Here is a 19,201-nt window from a genome sequence, read left to right as displayed (position 1 = left end):
CTTTTTTTGTTTCGATTGCACTGGTGTTTGTTTGTATTTGGCTGCACCTCCATTACGTTTTCTCACATCTTGGTGACATTTGACAGGTTTTTGCGGGAAAATGGTTTGATGAGACAGTGGCTGTGAAGCAAATTCGGCGCGAGCTTTTGCGAGCCAAAACGCCCGCTTTTCGCTTCACCAAGGAGGTGACCATTATGGCACGCCTTCAGCATCCGTGCATCGTGGCCTTGCGCGTACGTCACTACCTCGTCAGCCCAGGCGTGCCTCTGACTTCTCTGTTTTGTCCGTGTCTGGGTGGTCGTCAACCTCCCATCTCAACTTCAGTAATTTCCATTGCCGATCGACCCGCTGCTTGCCTTTTTGTAGGGCATCTGCGTGCCCAACCCCGCGCTCTATCTGATCATTCTGGAATACGTCGAGGCCGGCAGCCTAAATGAGTTTCTCTACAAGAACGAACAGGTCCGTTTTTTTTCCCAACATCCTAACATGTGTCGCTTTCCCCCTGGCCTTCTTTTCTTCCCCCATACGACCGCCCAACAGACCAACTGATTTCTACCTTTCTGAACGCTGCCTGCGGATGGGCTATAGATTGAGCGACCGTCTTTGAAAGACGCCCTCATTATTTCCCACGACGTCGCGTCTGCGCTGATGTATATCCACAACCTCAAGTATCCGATTGTTCACCGTGACGTGAGCAGCTCCAACATTTTGCTGCGTGCCAATGGCCATGCCTGTCTGTCCGACTTTGGCGAATCTGCCTTCTGTCGCACGGAAGAAGATGGTCGTGCCCGCCAACGCGGAATTTTCACAAAGCAGCCTGGGGTACGTTTGTCAACCAAGCTCAGGCGCCCCCGCACGCTGTTTCATGTCACGTTTTCCAAAGCTGTTTGAAATGTCGGTCTTTGACAACGCCATGTTGGACATGGGGCCCGTAGCACTTGCGGTGGATGGCGCCAGAAGTTTTTCTATGTCTTGGACCATATCTCCCTCCCGCGGACGTATTCAGTCTGGCACTCGTTTGCTCAGAGGTTTTGACATGCCAGCTTCCCTTGGCCGACATCCAAGAACCTGGTATGTTGGGCTGGTTCTGGGCGATCCGGGCCTCATATAAAGCCTTTGGGACTTCTTCTGATGCGCGCCGCCCTTGCATCGCCTGTGGTCAATGTAGCGCTGGCGGCAACCGCCATGGCATATGAAAATCGGCGACCATGGCTGGACGAGGAAGCACCCGCCGTCATTGTACGGCTTATCATGCAAGGTTGGGCCATAACCTTCTGCCTGATCAAAATCCAGATCTCTTTCTGAGCTTGATAGATGGTTAAAATTTGGAAGACACGTTGTGTGGTGCTGTGGTGTGACGCGTGGCTTGCTTTCATTCTCTCATATCATGTGCATTCGACTGTCGCTCCAACTTGGCTTGCGGTTCACCCAGCTTGGCATTCAGATCCTTTGCGCCGACCGACGGCGCAGCAGATGCACTTGGTATTTCAACAGGCGCTTCTCGCCCTGGGCGAAACTGCCGCTGTCAATTTTGTCAGCGCCGCGCCCGATTCGTCGCTGGATCGCGCTTCAGCCAGCTCCACTCCCACGATGGACCGACAAACGCCCCATGACGGTTGGTTTCACGGCTGGTTCCCTTTCCCGCTCCGGTTTTGCGCTTCCTCTCTCTTCTTGTCTGCAGGAGCAACACGGCCATTTCCACAATATCAATACCAGCCTTTTCAAGGAAATGAGTGGAGGGATAGGCCTAACTTGCAAGTCTTCAACTCATGAGTGCATCGTCTCTACCCTCCCAACGTGCACGTTTAGATTCTTCATCGAGCAACGGCTCGATGCGACGCCACGACGGGCTGCACATGCGCAGCGCTAGTTTGGACTTTGGTCGCGCCGAAAGCCCCGATATTTGGGCGCCCCTTTCCAGTGCCAATAGCCAGAGTCGCGGCAACATTTCGTCTCCTGCGCCAACCAAATCCCTCACTACAGCCTCACCCACGCTGCCATCTCATGGGGGCGTTTCCAAGCGTGGAACCTCGCCAACAATGCCGCTCAAGCATGGCCAGTGGCCTCATAGCAAAGCACACACTCTCGGCAGTACCCACGGACTCACTGCTCTCCCAGACGCTTCAAACAGCTCGACAATCGCCGCGCGTGAGCCTGGAAGCTTGGTTTCTGCTAATGGCCGTCTCATCACGGGACGCCGTAGTGGAAATTTGACCAACATGCGCTCAGATGCAGCTGACGGTGCCCGCCATCGCATGCCGGTGGGTGGTGCCCGCGCACACCAAATGCCGCACCGACCCCGACGAAGCGGGTCGCCTGGACGCAGCCGTCAACCTGTCGTTGCAAGCGCTTGGCATTCTCGCCTGGCTCTGCAACGCGGTTCAGAATCACCCAGCCACAATCCAGCCGTGATGAATGGCAGTCATGGCGCCATGCCGACCGCTTTAAATACCCCTGACATTGCGGAGCACGAGCCCATGACATCGCCCCACTCCGTGCCTGGTTCTGGTAAGGTATCTCAACACAGAGTGAGCAATAACACGGGTGTGATTGGCTCGGCATTCGAGTCAGCCATTTATGAGCGCACAGGCAACCTTTTCAACAAAGTGGCATCGGACAAGCTGAATGATGCTCTTCAAGGAAAGGAAATGACGGCTGCTGATTGGTCTGCAGTCGGCGATCCTCATGCCTTTGAAGAGGCTCTTCGGCATATCCGCTCTCGGCATGACCAGGGCCAAGCCGTGTCCCAAGCAACAGCTGCTGCGCAGCGCCCTCTGACCCAAACAATATCGCCGCCCACGGTGCTGCTGCCAAGCACCCCCCGTTCACCTTCGCCAAGAGGAGGTGATGCTGGCTCGACCGCTGCACACCTCGCATTAGGCGTCCAGCCAAAGCACGGCCTTTCTGTCCTGGCTCGCGAACCCACACCAGATGCCTCACGAAGTGCTTCAAACCTTCATAGCACAGCGCGGTCACAAAAGAAATACGCCACTCATGGAAGCACCAATGTTTAGCATCTGGCTCAGCAGATTTATCTTGCGCATGCCACCTTGGTCGTTGTGCATGTGAACCTTGTCATGCTTGCCGCTGAGCGGCTCTCCTTCTCCGTTGTCCGACTGTTTCGATCCTTGCACACCATGTTTCTCGATCGTGCTGTGGGCCACACATTTCTTTCATAGTCTTTTCTTTCGTGGTTCAATTTTGTCTTATTCACCACAAACAAGCTCAAATGCTATCCATGACATCTTGTATAGCATGAGCAATGGTTTTTGTTGCAAATTGATGATCTACTCCCTTTATATTTCACGCTGTCAGAGCGCTTCGCGATAAACCCACGGTGCGTTGCTGCGACACCGATCGGCAACGCGCCCTAAGCCTCAGTTTCGTTAGTGGGTAGAGCCAAGCCAAACCAGAGGCGCCCAACTTCTCCTTCCGCTGGCGCATCCGATTGGCGGGCCGGTAAAGCGTAAGGATGCATTGCGGTGCCACTTCCTCGTGGGGTACAATGGATGGCAAGCTTTCTGACGGTGCGCTGAGCTTGTTCGAGCTCCGCAAAGCAGCCATCGGTGAAGGACTCAGTCAACGCTGCTTGCGAGGAGGGTCCGGCGTGTGATACATCAAGGTGGTAGAGTTCCGCGATGGCCAGTACGGCCAAGTCGCGGTGCCAAGCCGTCAAGGTGGCGAGTGACCAGTTGGCAGCGAGCGAGCCATCGGGACCCACACATGCCTCACGCTCAGCCGCCAGCTGCATCAGGACCTGGCGTGGGATGGTGGCGACATGACAGGCCGTTTGGGCTCGCAGGGGCGGGACCTGTGGAGCGGATAATCCTTCAGCAAGCTGGACAAGGTTGGAAGCGCCCCACAAACTGCCAGCCAGCAAGTCGGTGTTACCCTTGCCGGGATGGCTGCAGGTAGCACGACCAGAAAGAATGAAGACTATGTCGCCTTGTGCGTCGCACAGTTGACCCTCAGAGAGGTAGTGTCGCTCAACCGCTGCCAGCAGGGTGCGTTGCCCGTCTGTGTCAAGACTAAGAGCAAGCGGGCTGTGCAAAAGAACCTGTTCCAGGCTGGGCGGCTGGAAGCGGTTGCCAGAGCGTAAAACACGGCCCTTGATGGCCATGAGCTCGTCACGGACCGCCTCGTATTCAGAGGGCTGCAGGTTGCCAGCGGCTCCAAGGGAGTCGAGATCGTGCTGCATGGTCTTGATCAAGACCATGGCACTAGCCACGGAGACAACGTGGCTGACATGCCAAGGGTAAAGGAGTTGTGCACTGGCCAGGAATTCACGTGCTGGTGTGAGATTAGCGTGGACTTCGGATTCGAGGCGAGCATAATAGGCTGGCTCACACCGGAACTGGGCCATGATATCTAGATTAGCTTCGACAAAAGCGCGAGCCACTCGAATGGCACGGCGCATGAGAACCTTTTGGAGCCACTCAAAGGGGAAGCGGAGGCAGCCATCGGGCAGCCATTGGATAATGGCGTTAAGTCGCTGAGTTGGGCTGCAAGCAGACTGCAGCGAGTCGGCCCAAAGCCGCAGTGATTTGTGTGAGCGATCCTTGGCCAGCTCGCAAGCAGCTTCCAGTGTGGTGTACGCTTCTGGGCTTAGAGTACCATCGCGCAGCTGATGCTCGTAGGCCTGGGACACGCCCTGTAAAAAGCGCAGGCGCAACTGTTGGAGGTGGGGGTCATCGGGAAGCTCAGGTCGAATGCGAAAGTACGACAGCCAGCTGCCCTTGGCATGTGGAGCGGGCTCCGCTGCATGCATAGCAGGGGCTAGGCTGTTATCCTCCAGATCACTGGACGCCTAAGCAATGCAAGAAGGCCACACCAGCGGAGGCGCAGTTTTAATGTGAGCAGCGATAACCGGGCCGCTTGAGCTAGGCTCGACGTATTATCAAACCCAAAGAATGAAAACAAGTCCGAAGCGGCTTCAAAGCAGTTCAAGAAGCGCAAGGCATACGAGGTAAGCTTGGTTCCGGGGTGTGGGAACTTCTCGGGAGAGTTGGGTAGGCAAATCCTCGGGGCTGGTATTGGGCATGGAATCTTCGAGGCGCAGCCAGTCGCAACTGGCCAAGGAGCGTTGGTCGGCGCGGGCGAGTCGTGAAGCAAGGGTTTCAGCGCTGTGAAGCTGCAGTAGCTCCTCGAGACGAGACCAATCGCAGACAGCCAGGGTGTCATTGTCGTGGCGGGCAAGGGTGTGCAGGGCCTGGGCTCCCGTTTGGGAGATTTCATGACAGCATCGACGCATGCTCTCAACTTCAGAGACGTCAACAGTCATGAGGCCGAGTTTGCGCATGAGCCAACCGGCAGTGGTGGCGTTGATCAGTAGCGTCAGCATTGCGATGCCCGCAGTGTAGAAGAGAACCGTCTTGCCAATATCCACGGGCACGTCGTGATCCAACTCAACAATCAGTGCCAGGCCGAGACTAACAGCGCCGCGTAGGCCACCGTGAATCAAGACTGCAAGTAGTCAAGGCAAATGAGATGAGTGCTCAGGGGAGATTTTTCAAAGACAGATGAGGCGCCCACGCACCTAGGCCGCGGCGAAAGCCGAATCCGAATCCCGTTTTGACGAGAAGCGGGGTCAGCAGGGCCACCATGACGGAGCGCACCAGAGTGATTAGCAGATAAAATACTAGAAGCATGCCGTAGTCGCGTCCACTAAAATGGTCGAGGCCAATGCGTTGCGAGATCATGACACCAGCCAAAACGAAGACGAGTGTTTCGGCAATGTAGGCCAGGATGTGCCAAAAGGATTCGAGGCTTGACAGCACCTAGACAGAATTGATGACGGCGTTCACAGTTGATTAACCAACAGAGATCAGACCACGCGTGCACACCCGCCCACATGAGACGGATGCCATGGAGCGTGGAAGGGGGATTTCAAAAAAAAAAAAAAAAAAAAAAAAAAAAAAAAATAAGGCGTTGGCCTTGAGCAGCGAACAACCGATGTGACACAACTGACCTCGGGAGTGACCTGAGCCCGGCCAATCCAGACAAAAGCAATGGCCATTGTCACCACTGCCAGAACTCCGGATACGTGACATAAATGCTCCGCGACATAGAAGACGAGAAAACTCGAGCTGGCAATCAGGGTGGTTTCGGCCAGCTTGTCGTTGAAGATTTGACGGACCAAGAAGATGGTGACCATGGACCAGGCAATGCCGAGAGCAACACCACCAGCAGCAAGCTGGAAGAGCATGCGTACAAACACGCCGGCATCGACCTCTTCGCCACGGCTCATATCATAGAACACGGTGAAGAGCACCAAAGCGGTTCCGTCGTTGAGAAGCGACTCGCCCTCGATGAGCGTGCTGAGTTTATGGGAAGCGCCGAGGGACTTGAGCAGGGCCACAACGGCAACTGGGTCAGTCGCGCTGACGATGGAGCCCAGGAGAAAGGCGTTGGCCCATGAGAAGGAAGGTAGGATGCCATGCACGGCTGTAGCGGTGAGGACGCTGCTGATGATCACACCAAGACCGGCCAGGATCAACATTTGCACGAGTAAGTTGCGCAAAACATGCCAACGCATAGCGAAGGCGCTTTCAAAGATCAGGGGGGGCAAGAAAATCTACAGGCCAAGTAGGCAGTTCCAAACGGCGGCAAGGTTTGAAGCAGGATAACATGCTCGGTGAGTGAAAACAGCGGCCAGAAACCTTGCAGGTTTTCGTGCGTGTGTGTAGGAGTGGGTGAGGGGTGGATCATGCTGCACCTCGGCAACGGACCTGAAGAAAGAGGGAGGGATCAACCCGGGCTACCTCAGCAGCTGCCTCAGACAACTCGCTGGCACTCACGCGGTCCATCGCACCCCAGATGGCGCCGGCCACAAATAGCAGGACCTGTGCGCCGCAGGGTGAGCAAAAGAGACTTGCGCTGGATAAACGACGACCACAACAACCATCATCATTCATAAACGAGTCATCCTGGCTTGAGGGACACAGGCAAGCATCTTGGACTGCGCGTGACACAATGACGGAGGTGACCCACCGTGTATGGCACTGGGAGTTTGAGCCGATTCATCGTATAGCGGCACATGGCTCCGAGGAGCAGGGCAAAGCCAACGAACAAAACGGCTTGCGAGTGACGCTGGTGGTGGGCGGTGGGCTCGCTTGGCTCGTGCCCGATCGTGGTCGTAGCGGCGACCATGGTCGTGGTCACGTTTGCCGTGGACATGACTTAAGGCGTCGACGCAGCAGCCCACCTAGCGTGCACATGGGAGCTCACGAGTGAGCCGAAAGCAAAAAACAAACAAAAAAAAACAAAAAAACAAAAAAAAAAACAAAAAAAAAAAAAAAAAACGCCACCCCACCCACAAGCGTGTGCTACATGCATGTGCGTGCGTGCGTGCGTGTGGTGCGTGTGTGGCGAGCACGACACGTAGGACGAGCTCAGCGGGCGACGGAGGACGACCGCAGCGCTCGATGCAGCCTGATAAGCCAGCTCACCTGGGGGCGGGGGCTGTTCTCTCCTTCTGCAGCTTCTCAAAGGGTCGCTACGATAATATAAATGTCTGCAACAACATCTTATTAAACAACAGCAATAAGTATCATTATAGAGGTTAACCAGTGTACTACTTTGTCCATAAAAACGACGATTTCTATATTATACACTACTACAAGTTATTCTTTAGCCGCAGCAACAGCCTGAGCCGATCATGACAATTCATGACGCAGCATGGAATTGTAAGACAAAATAGGCGAACGAAGTGACGGATCTGGTATTTCGTCGGGGAAACGATCCTTGCAAAGATCCCTGTTTTTCTCGCTGGAGCTTCGGGCTGCAATCCATTTGGGGTGGTGGCGGGTGGCTTGTTTCGGGGTGGTACTTGAGAGAGGAAGAGGGAGGGGGGTGGGAGCGTCATGTTGCGGCGGGGTGTGGCGACTGTAGCTACGGCTACGGCCGTGGTTGCGAGTTATGGTGGGTGGGTTTGGACCGACGGTCCAGAAACACGTTCACGATGGCTCCCGCCATGTTTCAGTCGCCCCTTGGTACAGTGTGCAGCTGAGGTCCTGGATCCAGGGCCGCTGCTTCATCGCTACAGCATTGCCAATGCCGTCGCCAAGGTTTGCAGTTAATTCTTGCGCTTCGCATGTCGAGGTTCATTATACAAGTAGGTTCTGCCTGATCTTTCTCACAGCTGCATCGTTATAGGCGGCGCCAGCCGTGGTCAACGTGACCCTTTACACCAATCGTGTCGTACCAGGTCATCATGCGACCTCTCGATCCATTCAAACACCCATCGACTCGGGCAGGCAGGTGACTGCTTTGAGAGGCTCCGTGCTCTTGCTGGACTCGAGCCCAAACTCGCTCACGTACTTTTGATTTTTCCGTCATTTAGCGGCTTTGTCATCGAGTCCACACCCACCCAAGCCACCATCATCACCAACTGGCATGTCATTCAATCCGCTCTCGTGCAGGACGCGACCATCACGGTCACTTTGGCTGATGAAAGGTGCTTTTGGCTTTGCTGCGCCTTGGCCCAGGCAGAGGGCATGAATAGTAACTTTTGTACTATGCCATCCTTGAGCGATCATGAGTTTTTTTGACCCCGACTCTATTGCTTGTGCTTGCGTGTCACAGCTCATTTGCTGCCACAATTCAGCATGTGGACCAGGCCAGTGACTTGGCCATCCTCAGCGTTGCCTGTGAGCGAGCCTTACCTACCGCCCCATTAGGCAGCAGTGCGGCTCTCCGAGCCGGCGAATGGGTGGTGGCCATTGGATCCCCACTGACTCTGAGCAACAGCATCTCTGCGGGTGTTGTCAGCAACGTTCGCCGCCGAATCAGTGATATTGGCGTGCGCGGCTTCCAGCGAGGTGCCTTTTACCCCCCCCACCGTTTCATTCAAAGCACTCATTTCGCCTGATGCGATCATATACCACCAAAGATGAACCACGTTCTCTTCTCACGTGCGTGCATCGAACAGGCATGCAGTACATACAAACGGATGCTGCCATTAACCAAGGCAACTCGGGCGGCCCCTTGGTTAACCTTGACGGCGAGGTAAGAAGATCAATTAAACTTGCTTGCCCTTGCTTAAACCCTCTCCCCCACGCTCTTCGGCATCGAGCCTTCTTTCTTTTTGTGACCTCAAACAGGACTGATTTTTCAGGTAGTGGGCATCACATCCATGAAGGCAGCAGGCATGGGTGTTGATGGCATCTCCTTTGCTCTGCCTATCGACGCTGCGAAGCGCATCATCGAACAACTCGTTTCCCAAGGCCGCGTTCGTCGGTATGTACGGCTGGCTCTCAAATCTCATGCGGCAGGCGATTCTCCGCCAAAATCATTAGCCATTTCTGATGTTTGACTTGTTTTTTATTTTCATTTTTAATTGCTTTCTCAACGCTGCCCTACTTATGATCCTGGCTTCCAACTTATCCTGCCCATCACTTGATTGATCAGGCCTTATGCCGGGGTACAATTGCTCACGCTTGACTACACCACGGTCGATTATCTGCGCCAAAGACATCAAATTGAAGTGCCTTCGGACGTTCAAACCGGCGTGCTGGTCGCCAAGGTAGAATCAGCAAAAGCCATCGTTGCCGCTCGCACAAGCTACGTTTCTCCCAGCTCCTCTCGCTTTCCACGACCTTACACCGGGGTTGGGGTTTTGTGTTGCAAAAACGCAGGTGCAGCAGGATGGCCCAGCAGGAAAAGCAGGATTGCGGCTTCTGGACATTATTGTTGAAGCCGACGGGCAACGTGTGCATTCAACGGACGATGTTGTGGCAGCCCTAGTCGATGGTCTGGAGCGTGGCTCAGTTGTATTCACAGTTCGTCGGCGCGGCCAAGAAAGCACGCAAATTACCATCATCCCCGAAGAGCTGCCATCCAGTAGTGACACCCAGTGAGGCGTGGCCACGCAAGTCTCACTGGTGCCCAGCACGACCGAAATCGGCCCACTTTGACTCGCACGGGTCGTGACGCTGGTCCCAATTTGGTCTTGATGTGATACATCGAGTTTTCGATACTACATCCGATAGTCAATTCAGTTTTGTTTCGTGTGTACATGCATCGCGTCCAGATAACCTTTCTCCGTACTCCGTACGCGCACCCTACTCAGTTCCCAGCCGCTCAGTGATGCGGCTGAGGCTCAAGAGGAGGCGAGCACGGTGGCAAGTTGCTTAGCTAGTTGTTCATGACGCCAGGCCCAATACTTGGCTCGAATACCATCCACCTCATCCTTCAATCGCAAGCAAGTCTGTAACGCGAGCGAATTCCCACGATCAAGCACCAATGAGCCTTTGTGCTCGAACGAAATGAGGGTGGGCACGACGCAGACGCCGTTCGCAGCGTACCTGCAGAGCGTCCTGCGCAGCGACACCATCGGCACAGGCAAGCGCTCGGCTGCACATCAGGTCTACTCGCGCTCGGAGCGCAAAGCGCAAGGGGGGATCTTCAGCTGACAGAGCCTCGATAGCCTCGGCAATGGCGGCGTCATCGGCATATGACTGGGAGACAGCTGCCACCAAGCTAGCTCACGGATGTAGCAGGACAAGCCCAATGTGAGGGTCACTGACCCGACGCAATGCACATCACAGTACCAACGAAGTCTTGCGCCCTTCAGGGTGGCCAGGCGAGCCATGTAACGGGGCAGAGCCGGCCATATGCACGAGATGCGGGCCGTCGATACGCACCCATGCAGGTAGTTCCAACTGCTCTCATTGTTAGGGCTCTGTTTGATGCGTGCCAGGCAGTAATCACGCTCAGCTGCCCAACCGGCGGTGTCACTGTATCGGTTGGTGGAGCGACACACAAAGTGGCGATGGCTCCAGGCACTGTTGTTCCAGACGTCCTAGAGTCACACCGTGAAATCAGCCGTACTTTTGGGAACGCTTCCCTCGTGTGTCCAGATGTGCGTGCTAGTCTCAGCACCAATAATTGGAAATCGGTTGAGCTCACCGTCTCCAGTAACTCATCCACGTATTGCAACCCATTGCCAGGCAAGGTGGCGAACAGCTGGAAGCGGACCATAGCCCATTGCCTGAAGACGCGGCGAGGCGACAGCAGTTCTGTGAGCCGACGAGTTGCACAGCGTCACTCGACACCAGGAAGCTGGCCGGGGTGCTCAAAAGAGTTGAGCGGGCAGACGTGCCTGTGGGTCCAAGCATGGTAATTTTTTGCGTCGTGGGCAAGCATCTGGCGCGTGAAGGCGGCTTCGGCGGAGCCATCATTCAGCATGTCCACGACACACTGACGGTGATACCTAGTTTTCATTCGAATTGTGCGAGGCTTGCATGGTCAGCGCTGGGCACCCCTCCCCAATGCGTCGACGGAGTCGGTGCGCGTACGAACCACACTTGATAGTTCTTGAGGTTGGCCTCGATGATCTCACCAATGTACAAAAGCTCTTTGTGCAGGTCTGCCTGCAGAGCTCGCAATAGCTTGCGGCGGTAATGCCTGACCAGCACCACGGCCCCAATGATAAGTGTCTGTGCGTGAAAGCACGGCCAGCTTGAACATCCCACTGAGACCCGCACTGGGACACGTGAGGCTTACCAGACACTGTAGTTGGCCGGGTTCTGTGCAATGACGTGGCTCGTCAAGAGAAGAGCTCGCTCCGAGATTTCTTCTTTGGCTACCACTGCTCGGAAGTAGTCCATGGCCTCGCGAACTACAAACGCAAACAGGGCGTGAGCCAGCCAGCCCGCAGCACCGGACACTTTTCACCCTGTACGCCTGCCTCGACTTTGCCAATCCATCGGTCCTCGTTCCTCACAAGCTCACATTCTTCATCATACGCAATGGGGCACGCCGGGTTGGGCCCATCGTCCTGAGGAATGGGCTGCACATCTGCCCATTCGGCACTGCCCTTGAGCTCCATCTTGGTCGGGTCGTCGTGGCGCGATGATGGCAGGGAAACGCAAACTGGTCTGCCCTGCGCTGCAATTTCATCCCATTCTTCTGCACAAACTACGCCTGTCTGACAAGCCTTTCATAAGGTTTTAATCCACCTCCTCTGCATGATCTTCGCCAATAGCGGCGAGATACTCAATCGGCCAATCTCAGCCACCAAAGAGTGAGAAAGGAGACCGTTTGTCAGACGAAATGAACAGAGGTCAAAACGATTAGAGTCTTACTCAAATTGACCCCCAAGACCTGGGAGAACGGGCATTTGAGAGCGAGAGCGAGCGAGCGAGAGTGCGTGATCGGCTCGATCGAGCAGATTGTGGCACGTTTATCGGCCGTTCCCCACGGCTCGGCGCTGGAAGGGTTGCAGCATCAGCACGTCCACGGCCATTGCGTGGAGACGTGAACTGCCCCTGGGTTGGGTCTGTTCCTGACTTGCTGCTTGCAGCCGTCGTTTGCCGCCAACGCGCGGCGCTGCAACTGGGTTTGCAGGGTGGCCTTGAGCCATCTCGTCATCGAGGCAGCCGCGAGAGAAAGCAGGGACAAGCTTCGCTTTGCCCAATCCTTCGCACGCGTGTCACCTGCCCGCCACGCGCTCCACTTTGACATCAACTTGATCGACATCATGCCCCGCTACTATTGTGATTACTGTGATGCCTATCTCACACACGATTCAGTACGTGTGCCGTCCTCGCTGCTAGTAACTAGACCGAGTCTGGTTGCCTGTTCACCGTTCCATTCACGTCACCTTTGGCGGCTTTGTAGCCCTCTGTCCGCAAGACACACAATGGTGGTCGCAAGCACAAAGAGGCTGTGCGCGACTTTTATGCCAAATGGGCTGAGGAAACGCTAGGCTTGCGACCAGGTACTGTTTTAAGGATTAAGATTGAGAACCATTTGAAATAGGGCTGCGCTCGACTGGCACGGCGCAAAGTCGCGTGCCAAGTTCTGATTGGCGGTTAGCAAGTCTCATTCTGTTGACCTTTGGCCGTGTGCTCCGCCACCCTCCACCCATGTTATCACTTCGGCGCGCATAGGCCCCGTGGGCCCCTTTGGTATGCCGCTGCCCGCGACCGGGAATGTCAACGGATATTTTTTATTCTGCTTCAGTGTCTGAAAGCTTGATTGCTGTTCTTGAGTCTGCTTTACCTCACACCGATTTCAATTCCTTTGCAGGCATGGGTCCACCATCTCGGGGCAACTTTCGAGGTCCCTCACCCGGCGGCCCTGGGGGTTTTGGCAGACGAGGTGCGGGCCTGCCACTGCCACTGCTGATGTTTGCTCTCTCTGCCAGCTTATGCCACCAGCAGTTCATGCAGATTGCATACCTCATCCCACCATCCTATCCTTTTTTTTTTTTTTTTTTTTTTTTTTTTTGTGTGTGTGTGTGTGTGTGTGTGTGGCTGGGTGTCGCTTTCTTCATCTCCTATCATGTTTTAGGCCCGCCTCCTATGGGTCGGAGACCAATGGGCGGCTATCCTGGTGGTCCTGGCGGTCCTGGCGGTCCTGGCGGCCCTGGTGGCCCTGGTGGTCCTCGAATGGGTATGCCTCCCCCGCATATGCGCGGTCCACCGGGCCATTTCGGCCCTCCCGAAGGCGACTTTGATCGCCGCGGTCCTCCGCCCGGTTTTCGCAATGGTCCTCCAGGCGGCTTTCGCGATGGGCCCCCAGGCGGCTTTCGCGATGGTCCTCCCGGTGGCTTTCGCGATGGGCCCCCAGGCGGCTTTCGCGATGGACCCCCAGGCGGATTTCGTCCCCCGTCAGGACCTCCCGGTGGACCCCCGACCGGGCCTCCCGGTGGTTTTGGTGGACCACCTCCACCCCACAATGGCAGTACGTAGGCCTTTTAGTGTCAATAACCGTCCGAACTTGTCAAAAGTGAATATTTATCATTCTGACTTGACTTTGCTCTTTTCAGACCGGCCATATTAGATCCGAGGATGCCTATGGGCCCCAGTCTTGCCAGCCGAATAGATTCACCGCCTACCCGCCATCAACAAGCTTCACAAACAAAACGGAACTCTCTGCACAGAACTTTGCATGTGCTTTTCATGCAAAGGCTTTGTCAATGTTAAACCACATTGCATGGAAAACTAATTCATCAAGTGAAATCCTTCTCTAAGCCATTCTCGCTATCTCTAGCACTCACAACTGCCCATAAAGTCCTTTGGCCACCGCCAGCTGAACGGCGCGAACATCATCAACCCGAACGCGAATACACACTAACCCTTGTGTGAGGTTCTTCTTTTGTGTTTCTTCGACCCAAACCAAATGTAATTCGCTCTTTTTTCCTCTTTCTGTCTTTCTCCAAACAGGAAAACGTCTGCTTTTGATGAGCCGAGGGGTAGCGTCTGGCGGTGCCGCAAACAGCGCTTTAGGTCGTCATTCTTTGGCCTGTGGTGGTACAACATAAATGGCTGCAGCAACACTGCGTGAGCTCAGTGCCAAGGCACTTGGGCAGCTGGTACACGATGCCTGCAACAGTATTATTGATATGCGCGAACCTACTTGGGGCTCCATTGATCATGTGAGTGTGCGCGTGCACGGGCCAGAATCAGCAACAGTCTTTTTTTTATTTAGCTCCCAGTCTCGGCTTTGCTGCCGTGTATGGGCTTGTTCACGGTCATTCATTGGCGCTGGTGCTCCGCCTTCATGTCTTTGCAGTCCTGGACGATTGCACAGTGGAACAGAGCCAACTCATGGCTGAAATCAGCCATCCGCCAAGCGCTCTCTGCCAGCTCCACGGATGTGGTGCTGCTACCGGTCAGTTTGCAGGCCAGCTGTGCTTGATTCTGCGCCAGTGTACGTGGTTACGTCTTTGCTGCGGTGCAGGGCTCATTCCTCCAATTTCCCTTGCGCATGCCTGTATGAAACTCAGGCTTTTGAAGGCTTCGACTCAGAGCAGCTGGCTGCAATTGAAGCGGCACTGAAAGCACGCCAAAACAGCTTGCGCCGAGGTTGTCTTTCGCCCCTCTCTTGGAATGCCAAAAAATAAAGATTGGCAGCCAAGCACTTAAGCCCAGGAAATGCCTCATGGTCTGCTTGTGCTCCATTTTTGCAACTGTAGCCCTTAAGCAAATGATTCTCAATGATCAAAACCGATTGATTGATTTTGATTGGCAAGCCAAGGTAGCCTACTATTGCCACCATGAACCCAGCCTCTTGCTCGAAGAGACTAGCTCGTAGCCCTCTTCCCACGCACCCCACTTGACCTCTAAATTACCCTCCCTAGGTTGCGCTGGCCTCAAACACCCTGGCCGAGTTGAATGAGCCTTTGACACACCTCACGCTTCAGGTACAACCCTCAAGAATGGGCCGGCAACTGCCTTTTTATACCTAACAAGGTCGTGGCGCCTTTGTTGGAATTAGACCGAAAACTCGGATGGCACCGTCACTGATGTGCGCGTCGAACTGGAGCTTCAAGAACTTAGTGGCCTGATCAAGGAGCTTGAGCGAGCTCATGATGTACGTTCTCGTCTCCTTCGCTTTTGCGACTCAGCATCAATGAGGGGACAATTTTCTTTTTGTGAAGCTCCCTCACTTGCTTTCCTTTTCTTACCCCTGCAACACTCGGGTCTCTGCTTTTACAATCAGACCATGGCTTCACTTTCCGTCGAATAAGTCTTTGATGTCAGTCGACATAACGATTGCGTCCATGAGCAGGCCAGTGTGAACATCAACACCTGCCAGCACTCACATCTTGTTTGATGAAAATAATCGACGTCGCATAATTAGCACTCACTCGTAGGGAAGCCTACTCGGACTTTGCTTGCATGTGGCGTTGAAGCGCTGAGGCACACAAACTGGATGGCCACTTCATCAAATCATAACATAACTTGCTTGAAGAGACCCAACATAACACGCCCGCTCTCGTCAAACTGATAAAATACAACTGGTCGAGGCAGGCCTCGTGTCAAAGAGAGGGGGGTTAGGTCGGATTAATCTGTCACATAGTATCTTGCATTTATAGTTAACTGGACAACGACGGAATAAACAACAATAATAAAAATTAATTAATTCATAAACTGTCAGGCTCCAGACGTGCACGTCTGGAGGCCGGTTTTGGGTTGCGAGGAAGCGCGTAGGTTTGAGGAAGCGTTTTGACAGAGGTTTGAGAGACGTCCGTTGGGACGGAACGAAAGCTTTGATGGTGTTTTGAGGTCAATTGAACCAGCTGCGGTCGGCAAGCATTCACTGTGACCAGACCAGGTGCACCGTTAAAATAACTGTAGAGTCACTCAATCCCGAGGATAGGAAAGTGCAACCTGTGCCCAACCGCAGGTGTCACAACGAAGAGAAACAACGGTAGTCACAAGCTTGTCGCCCCAGGGCAGCTGCCCAGGCCTCGTGGGGACCGCGACACACGCGGTGTTTACTCATGTGACTCCCATGAGGGGGATCAGGCCCAGGGGGTCCAAGTGTAGGTGTCAATGTGTGAGATCGTAGCAGGCTATGGGAGGTACCAATAGGAAGACCCATACCGACCGACGCTGAGTGTGTGCTAAAGCAGTGGGAGTGCTCAAATGCGTGGAAGCACGGATTTGATGCTATCATAAACTAATGAACCCTGCGGCGATGGCGACGACCGGTGGGTTCGCTTCCTCCTTTGTGAATCTGCTTGGTCAGCTCGTCCGCTGCGTAAAAGAGAGCCTGGCACATCAGAGGTCAGGCTGGCAAGGCGCTGACTGATCAGAGGTGGACAGGTCAGAGCAGAGCAGCGCAGATCAGATCAGAACCCGCCCTGGTGGATCAGAGCTCGGGCTGCCTGATGCCCGATAAGATCTCAACATTTCAAAGCATCGAAGTTCAGAGCCCGTCCGGACGCATCAGAACTCGGGCTCGCAGATGAGACCAGGGGCTGGTGGAACAGAGCTCGGGCTACCCGATGTCCGATCAGATCTCAACATGTCAAAGCATCGAAAACCGATCAGATCTCGACATGTCGAAGCATCGAAGTTCAGAGCTCCACCGGACGCATCAGAGCTCCAACGAACGCATGAGAACTCGGGCTGGCGGATCAGAGCAGAGGCTCGCCGATCCGAGCTCGGGCTATCCGATGCCCGATCAGATCTCGACATGTGGAAGCATCAAAGTTCAGAGCTCCAGCGGACGCATCAGAGCTCCAACGAACGCATGAGAACTCGGGCTTGCGGATCAGAGCAGAGGCTTGCCGATCCGAGCTCGGGCTATCCGATGCCCGATCAGATCTCGACATGACGAAGCATCGAAGTTCAGAGCTCCACCGGACGCATCAGAGCTCCAACCAACGCATGAGAACTCGGGCTGGCGGATCAGCGCAGAGGCTTGCCGATCTGAGCTCGGGCTATCCGATGCCCGATCAGATCTCGACATGTCGAAGCATCGAAGTTCAGAGCTCCAACGAACGCATGAGAACTCGGGCTTGCGGATCAGAGCAGAGGCTCGCCGATCCGAGCTCGGGCTATCCGATGCCCGATCAGATCTCGACATGTCGAAGCATCGAAGTTCAGAGCTCCAACGAACGCATGAGAACTCGGGCTGGCGGATCAGCGCAGAGGCTTGCCGATCCGAGCTCGGGCTATCCGATGCCCGATCAGATCTCGACATGTCAAAGCATCGAAGTTCAGAGCTCCACCGGACGCATCAGAGCCCGACCGGACGCATGAGAACTCGGGCTGGCGGATCAGAGCAGAGGCTTGCCGATCCGAGCTCGGGCTATCCGATGCCCGATCAGATCTCGACATGTGGAAGCATCAAAGTTCAGAGCTCCACCGGACGCATCAGAGCTCCAACGAACGCATGAGAACTCGGGCTTGCGGATCAGAGCAGAGGCTTGCCGATCCGAGCTCGGGCTACCCGATTCCCGATCAGATCTCGACATGACGAAGCATCGAAGTTCAGAGCTCCACCGGACGCATCAGAGCTCGGGCTGGCGGATCAGCGCAGAGGCTTGCCGATCTGAGCTCGGGCTATCCGATACCCGGTCAGATCTCGACATGTCGAAGCATCGAAGTTCAGAGCTCCAACGAACGCATGAGAACTCGGGCTTGCGGATCAGAGCAGAGGCTCGCCGATCCGAGCTCGGGCTATCCGATGCCCGATCAGATCTCGACATGTCGAAGCATCGAAGTTCAGAGCTCCAACGAACGCATGAGAACTCGGGCTGGCGGATCAGCGCAGAGGCTTGCCGATCCGAGCTCGGGCTATCCGATGCCCGATCAGATCTCGACATGTCAAAGCATCGAAGTTCAGAGCTCCACCGGACGCATCAGAGCCCGACCGGACGCATGAGAACTCGGGCTGGCGGATCAGAGCAGAGGCTTGCCGATCCGAGCTCGGGCTATCCGATGCCCGATCAGATCTCGACATGTGGAAGCATCAAAGTTCAGAGCTCCACCGGACGCATCAGAGCTCCAACGAACGCATGAGAACTCGGGCTTGCGGATCAGAGCAGAGGCTTGCCGATCCGAGCTCGGGCTACCCGATTCCCGATCAGATCTCGACATGACGAAGCATCGAAGTTCAGAGCTCCACCGGACGCATCAGAGCTCGGGCTGGCGGATCAGCGCAGAGACTTGCCGATCCGAGCTCGGGCTATCCGATGCCCGGTCAGATCTCGACATGTCGAAGCATCGAAGTTCAGAGCTCCATCGGACGCATCAGAGCTCCAACCAACGCATGAGAACTCGGGCTTGCGGATCAGAGCAGAGGCTTGCCGATCCGAGCTCGGGCTATCCGATGCCCGATCAGATCTCGACATGTCGAAGCATCGAAGTTCAGAGCTCCAACGAACGCATGAGAACTCGGGCTTGCGGATCAGAGCAGAGGCTCGCCGATCCGAGCTCGGGCTATCCGATGCCCGATCAGATCTCGACATGTCGAAGCATCGAAGTTCAGAGCTCCAACGAACGCATGAGAACTCGGGCTGGCGGATCAGCGCAGAGGCTTGCCGATCCGAGCTCGGGCTATCCGATGCCCGATCAGATCTCGACATGTCAAAGCATCGAAGTTCAGAGCTCCACCGGACGCATCAGAGCCCGACCGGACGCATGAGAACTCGGGCTGGCGGATCAGAGCAGAGGCTTGCCGATCCGAGCTCGGGCTATCCGATGCCCGATCAGATCTCGACATGTGGAAGCATCAAAGTTCAGAGCTCCACCGGACGCATCAGAGCTCCAACGAACGCATGAGAACTCGGGCTTGCGGATCAGAGCAGAGGCTTGCCGATCCGAGCTCGGGCTACCCGATTCCCGATCAGATCTCGACATGACGAAGCATCGAAGTTCAGAGCTCCACCGGACGCATCAGAGCTCGGGCTGGCGGATCAGCGCAGAGGCTTGCCGATCTGAGCTCGGGCTATCCGATA

General features: G+C 55.1%; 6 protein-coding genes across 6 annotated transcripts in view; 3 read left to right on the top strand and 3 right to left on the bottom strand.

The window, feature by feature from the left end:
- MONBRDRAFT_29025 (uncharacterized protein) overlaps positions 1–1,305 on the top strand; it is a gene marked incomplete at both ends in the record, with an annotated part of 3,391 nt that extends 2,086 nt beyond the window's left edge. The window contains 4 exons of the mRNA XM_001749522.1: positions 118–233; positions 367–459; positions 589–822; positions 1,114–1,305. Of these exons, the coding sequence (XP_001749574.1) occupies positions 118–233; positions 367–459; positions 589–822; positions 1,114–1,305 (635 nt within the window). The remainder of the gene's footprint in view (positions 1–117; positions 234–366; positions 460–588; positions 823–1,113) is intronic.
- Positions 1,306–3,370: 2,065 nt separating this feature from the next.
- On the bottom strand, positions 3,371–7,176 carry MONBRDRAFT_38746 (uncharacterized protein; the record flags this gene model as incomplete). The annotated part of the gene is made up of 5 exons (XM_001749454.1): positions 3,371–4,807; positions 4,964–5,463; positions 5,537–5,777; positions 5,969–6,574; positions 6,991–7,176. 5 exons carry the CDS (start codon positions 7,174–7,176, stop codon positions 3,371–3,373), a joined length of 2,970 nt encoding a protein of 989 aa, XP_001749506.1.
- Positions 7,177–7,677: 501 nt separating this feature from the next.
- MONBRDRAFT_11647 (uncharacterized protein) lies at positions 7,678–8,869 on the top strand (the record flags this gene model as incomplete). Its single annotated transcript, XM_001749521.1, has 3 exons — positions 7,678–7,685; positions 8,342–8,455; positions 8,584–8,869. The coding sequence occupies 3 exons, from the start codon at positions 7,678–7,680 to the stop codon at positions 8,867–8,869; spliced, it is 408 nt and encodes a 135-aa protein (XP_001749573.1).
- A 1,230-nt stretch (positions 8,870–10,099) lies between these two features.
- MONBRDRAFT_29023 (uncharacterized protein) lies at positions 10,100–11,830 on the bottom strand (the record flags this gene model as incomplete). Its single annotated transcript, XM_001749453.1, has 7 exons — positions 10,100–10,207; positions 10,305–10,479; positions 10,644–10,801; positions 10,909–10,990; positions 11,302–11,406; positions 11,506–11,620; positions 11,734–11,830. 7 exons carry the CDS (start codon positions 11,828–11,830, stop codon positions 10,100–10,102), a joined length of 840 nt encoding a protein of 279 aa, XP_001749505.1.
- A 277-nt stretch (positions 11,831–12,107) lies between these two features.
- MONBRDRAFT_34150 (uncharacterized protein) lies at positions 12,108–15,649 on the top strand (the record flags this gene model as incomplete). Its single annotated transcript, XM_001749520.1, has 12 exons — positions 12,108–12,532; positions 12,622–12,721; positions 12,894–12,911; positions 13,033–13,104; positions 13,297–13,689; positions 14,280–14,383; positions 14,521–14,619; positions 14,735–14,813; positions 14,924–14,985; positions 15,089–15,151; positions 15,226–15,321; positions 15,605–15,649. Exons 1-12 carry the CDS (start codon positions 12,482–12,484, stop codon positions 15,647–15,649), a joined length of 1,182 nt encoding a protein of 393 aa, XP_001749572.1. The 5' UTR covers positions 12,108–12,481.
- A 1,361-nt stretch (positions 15,650–17,010) lies between these two features.
- Positions 17,011–18,829, bottom strand: MONBRDRAFT_11644 (uncharacterized protein; the record flags this gene model as incomplete). Its single annotated transcript, XM_001749452.1, has 2 exons — positions 17,011–17,434; positions 18,411–18,829. The coding sequence occupies 2 exons, from the start codon at positions 18,827–18,829 to the stop codon at positions 17,011–17,013; spliced, it is 843 nt and encodes a 280-aa protein (XP_001749504.1).
- Between the last annotated feature and the right edge of the window lie 372 nt (positions 18,830–19,201).

Source organism: Monosiga brevicollis, genomic scaffold, assembly GCF_000002865.3.
Source record: "Monosiga brevicollis MX1 MONBRscaffold_31 genomic scaffold, whole genome shotgun sequence".
Taxonomy (NCBI): domain Eukaryota; class Choanoflagellata; order Craspedida; family Salpingoecidae; genus Monosiga; species Monosiga brevicollis.
Note: the sequence above shows the minus strand (reverse complement) of the source record. Positions and strands in the feature narration are given on the sequence as shown.